Source organism: Palaemon carinicauda, chromosome 12, assembly GCF_036898095.1.
Source record: "Palaemon carinicauda isolate YSFRI2023 chromosome 12, ASM3689809v2, whole genome shotgun sequence".
NCBI lineage: Eukaryota > Metazoa > Arthropoda > Malacostraca > Decapoda > Palaemonidae > Palaemon > Palaemon carinicauda.
Window position 1 is genome coordinate 123879423 of NC_090736.1, and position 5000 is coordinate 123884422.

At 37.3% G+C, this 5000-nt stretch overlaps 1 protein-coding gene across 1 annotated transcript in view; it reads right to left on the reverse strand.

Annotated features, from left to right (window-relative positions):
- Positions 1 to 2233: 2233 nt before the first annotated feature.
- LOC137651276 (uncharacterized) overlaps positions 2234 to 5000 on the reverse strand; it is a 2796-nt gene continuing 29 nt past the window's right edge. Inside the window, exons 1-2 of the mRNA XM_068384539.1 lie at positions 3757 to 5000; positions 2234 to 3135 (exon numbers count right to left, since the gene is read on the reverse strand). The exon at positions 3757 to 5000 is cut by the window's right edge and continues 29 nt beyond it. Coding sequence (XP_068240640.1) covers positions 2243 to 3135; positions 3757 to 4522 — 1659 coding nt within the window. The 5' untranslated portion in view covers positions 4523 to 5000 and the 3' untranslated portion in view covers positions 2234 to 2242. The remainder of the gene's footprint in view (positions 3136 to 3756) is intronic.

Consider the following 5000-nt stretch of genomic DNA (forward strand, 5'->3'; position numbering starts at 1 on the left):
TCATGCACAATCTACAGACTAAACAAAACATGGGACACCTTACAAAATTCTCAATAGAAAAGCAAGCAGATTAATTACATATACAAAGCAAACATGCGGGATAACATCATTACATTCTAGACAGGGCATCTGGTATATTGTTATCTTTGTCAGGAATGTGAATAACTTCCAAATTATAATCCTGCAAAAACATTGCCCAGCGGGTAAGTCTACGATTTTTATTATTGAACTGCTGGATATATTTCAGTGGATTGTGATCTGTATATACTATAACTTTACCACTCTGAGCACTAATATATGCTTCGAAATGCAGAAGAGATAATATAAGAGCAAGAGCCTCTTTTTCTATCACTGAATACTTAACCTGATGCTTATTCAATTTTTTAGAAAAATATGAAATCGGATGACTTACTCCATCCTCACACACCTGCAGCAGAACAGCACCTACCCCTTGATCCGAGGCATCTACAGCAAGGCTAAAAGGAAGTTCAAAGTTTGGTGCCCTGAGAACGGGACTAGAAGTCAATACACATTTAACTATTTCAAATGACTCTTTACATTTTTCATCCCACACAAATTTGGAATGCTTTCTCAACAAGTTGGTTAAAGGTGCAACAACATCTGAATAATTAGCAACGAAACGGCTGTAGTAACCAGCCATTCCTAAGAATCTCTGCAATTCTCTCTTTGATGAAGGTACAGGGAATTATTTAATCTTTGCAACATTAACCTCTTTAGGAAGTACTTCACCTTTCCCAACTACATGACCCAAAAAGGTTACAGTAGCTTCACAAAAGACAGACTTGCTGAGATTAATCACCAAACCAACATTGGACAGAGCAGTTAACAATTCCTCCAAAATCACCAGATGGGTTTCAAAGTCATTAGAATAAACGATGATATCATCAATATAAACAACACAATTTTTTATTTCCCGAGTAACCATGGCCATTAATCGTTGAAAAGTGGCAGCGGCGTTCCGCATGCCAAAGGGCATCACTTCGAATTGATACAAACCATCAGCTGTCACAAACGCCGATACCTCCTTTGCTCGATTACTCAAAAGGACCTGGTAATATCCTTTTAGGAGATCAATTTTCGTAATGAACTTTGAATTTCCTACCTTATCAATGCAATCGTCAACACGCGGAATAGGAAAAGAATCTGCCTTTGTTGCTTTGTTGACCTTGCGATAATCAATGCATAATCGACTTTGTCCATTCTCCTTTGCAACAACTACAATTGGTGAGCTCCACGAACTGCTGCTGGGTGTAATTAAATTATTAGTTAGCAAATAGTTTATTTCCTTTTCAACAAATTCTTTCTTAACAGGATTTAAGCGATAAGGGGCTTGCTTAATTGGCGTTTCACTCTCTAATTCAACATCGTGCTGTACTAAAGTGGTCCTACCTGGTGTATCTCTGACAGTCTCGGGAAACTTCATTAACACTTTCAGTAATCCATTAATTTGGTTAGTACTCAGGATAGGACTTCTACACACATTAGGTAACAAAACAGAATTATTACCCGGCCAAGCAAATTCTTTCTCCGAAGTTACACATTTCGAATTAACCTCCTCTGAAACAGACAAAACCACTGTTTTCTCTCGCTCAAAGTACTTTTTTAACATGTTAATATGACATTGCAAATTACGATCAGGAAGCTTAATAATGTAATTTAAATCATTCACTTTGCTTAGAACTTCAAAGGGTCCCAAAAACTTATTCTGTAACGAACCTCTTACACCCTGTGACAAAACCAGTACTTTATCTCCAGGAACAAAGACCCTTTCCTTAGATTTTAAATCATACAAAGACTTCATCTTACTTTGACTCTTCAGTAAATTACTCTTTGCTATTTCCCACATTTCGTAAAGCTTGCCCTTACCATCATTAATTAAATCAGCAATATTCACTTCGCTCGGCCCATTACATTCCCAAACTTCCCTTAACAAGTCTAATGGACCTCTTACTTTATGCGCAAACACCAAGTTGAATGGAGCAAAATTTGTTGTCTCATTTGGTATAGACCGCACTGCAAACAACAAATAAGGAAGATATTCTTCCCACAAACCAACCTTTTCATTGCACATCTTCCGAATCATTGCCTTCAAAGTTTGGTGGAATCTTTCTACAATTCCCTGTGACTCCGGATGGTATGGAGTAGAAGGTTTATGTTCAATTCCAAAATTCTTAAACTGCTGCAGCAATAGTTTAGATAAAAAATTAGTTCCACGATCAGACTAGATGGTTTTAGGAAGACCAAACCTAGAAAAATAATTGATCAAATGTTTGGCAATGACCCTAGCTTTTTGGGACTTAAGAGGGATAGCCTCGGGATATCTGGTTAACCTGTCTATGATAGTTAATATGTACTCAGACCCTACTTTCGAACGAGGTAAGGGACCCACAACATCAATGACTACATGCTCGAAGGGTTCTCCTAAAGAAGGAATGGGAGAAAGGGGAGCCTTAGGAATTACCATATTAGGCTTACCAGAAATTTGGCACTGGTGACACGTCTTACAATATTTCTTGACATCTCTTTTCAGACCTTTCCAATAGAAATTTTTCCTAACCCTATCAAAGGTTTTAGTAATACCCAAGTGACCAGCAAACAAATCATCATGAGCTTTTCTTAATATACCATTTCTGAATTTAGAAGGTACAACAATTACCCTATGCTTCAACAGATTTCCCTCTCGTTTCCGAATAGGAACAATTACTTTATAGAGAACTTCATTATCCACTTCATAATCTACTCCTTTACCCTCTTTCAACTTAATTTTAATATTTTTAATCTCAATGTCTTCATTTTGAACCCTTACTAGGTCATTTCTATTCCAATTCATTACTTTTTCAGAGCAAATAGATTTATTGTTACTTACGTGATCTAATGAATCTGCATTAAATAAACTCTCCAAATCAGGATGCTCAACTTCAAAATCGGTACTTTTGCCTGATCTAGTTGTCACAAGCACAGTTTCAGGTTTAGGTACTAACACCTGTGGATTGGCAAAAACTGTCGGATTACAACTTACTTTACCTTGAGCAAGATCATTTGCCAAAACAACATCAACCTCAGGTATGGGGAGAGTATCAACAACCGCAAACTTAGCCTCCCTGGCAACAATGTCTGAAAAAAAATACAGTTCAACTACCGGGCAAGATATCCACTCGTTTCCAACACCTTTAATAAGTTTATGCTCATTCAACCAATTACTGCCCACTGGAATGGCTTTCCGTAGAATTAAAGATTGAGAAGACCCTGTATCTCTAAGTGCATTGACATTATGACACTCTTGCCAACTTTCAAGTGTGCTGATTTTACCTTGAGATTTAAACCACTTAAAGTCGTCATCCACTTCCTGTTTATTATTAACGAGCATGGCAGAATCCCTTTCAGGACACTTAGTAGCTATATGCCCATTTTTACCACAACAAAAGCAAGTTACCCTGCCCTGGTACTTAGATTTAAAATGCTTTTGGGGAGAAGCAGGACTACTCTTAAATTGATTACCATCATTAGCAGTTACATTTACCCCTGTAGGCAATTTAACAGTTTCACAAGTATTATATTTACCTTTAGCAGCAGGCTTAGAATAACTATTATGAGTTATCACATACCCATCAGCTAACCGAGCAGCACTCGCTAAATTGTCAATTTTCTTTTCATCTAAGAAAATGCAAAGGTCTTTAGGCAAATTGTGCTTAAAATTTTCCAATAACATTAACTGACACAATTTAGCATACTCACAATTGACATCGCTGGATCTCAACCAATTTTCAAAATGTTTCTCCATTTCACGAGCAAACTCCACGAAAGTTTGATTGGAGGATTTTCGACTGTCACGAAACTTTACTCTGTAGGCTTCAGGAACCATCTCATAAATCCTTAAAATGGCTTCTTTCACTTTAGCATAATCTTTACTATCTTCTAACGACAGAGAAGCCCAAGCCTTTAGGGCCTTCCCGGAGAAAGCAGTCTGAGCCATGAATGCCCACTTATCCTCACTCCAATTGAAATTTGCCGCTACCTTCTCAAAAGCTATGAAAAATTCTACGACGTCACTCTCGTCAAACTTTGGTACGTACTTCAACATACGGGAATCTTCATTACCAGAAATGGGAGATTGGGAACCCGTCAGCCTGGCCAACTCCAACTCATGATCACGTTTCTGCTGTTCATTTTCTAACTGCTTCATACTAAGTTCATGTTCACGCCGGTTCTGTTCATCTTCAAACTCGAGTTTTTTCAAATCAAGTTTCAGTCGAAGCTTCACTACCTCACAGTCTTCGTCGATTTCTTCTTCCAAAAGCTTGAAGTCAACGTCCACTCCATCCGGAACAAGATGCGCTATAATACCTTTCCTTATGTCATCATTAGTACTACTCAGCGTAAAATCCAACTCTAAATAATCCGACACAACCAGCAGTTCCGACTTTTTAATAGTAAACAATTTACTACGCCAATTGTCTCTACTAAGAAAAAGAGCGGCATCGTCAGTAGTTTCAATTTCCATGTTTTTATCATTAATTATACAATCCAACTCAATGACACTGCTGAAGATCCCGCTGAGGATGCCAAAAATATGTTACGGACCAATTCTTAAATACCTCAAAGTTTACTGCCGCCAGATTCCGGCACATAACATATTTAATTTATTGTCCTTGTATCACTTTATACATATATAGCTCAAGCTTTAATAATAAAGATCTTCAGCAGAAACATTAGAGTGGAATAATAAAACATAACAAATCATTTTAAATAATTATTAACAAAAGAAGAACCCATAAACGTATAAAGTTAGTAATGCAAAAAGTTACAAACAATCCAATTGAAAGTTACAATAGTTAATGAAATTCGGTAAGTTACAGTTTCTTAAACGGAGGTGAGGCAAGTATTATGTATTTAATAATACTGATCCAAATGATCAGGGGGACACCCCACGGGAACATCTGCAAGAGGGACATAACACATCGTTGCTACCAACAGTCAAC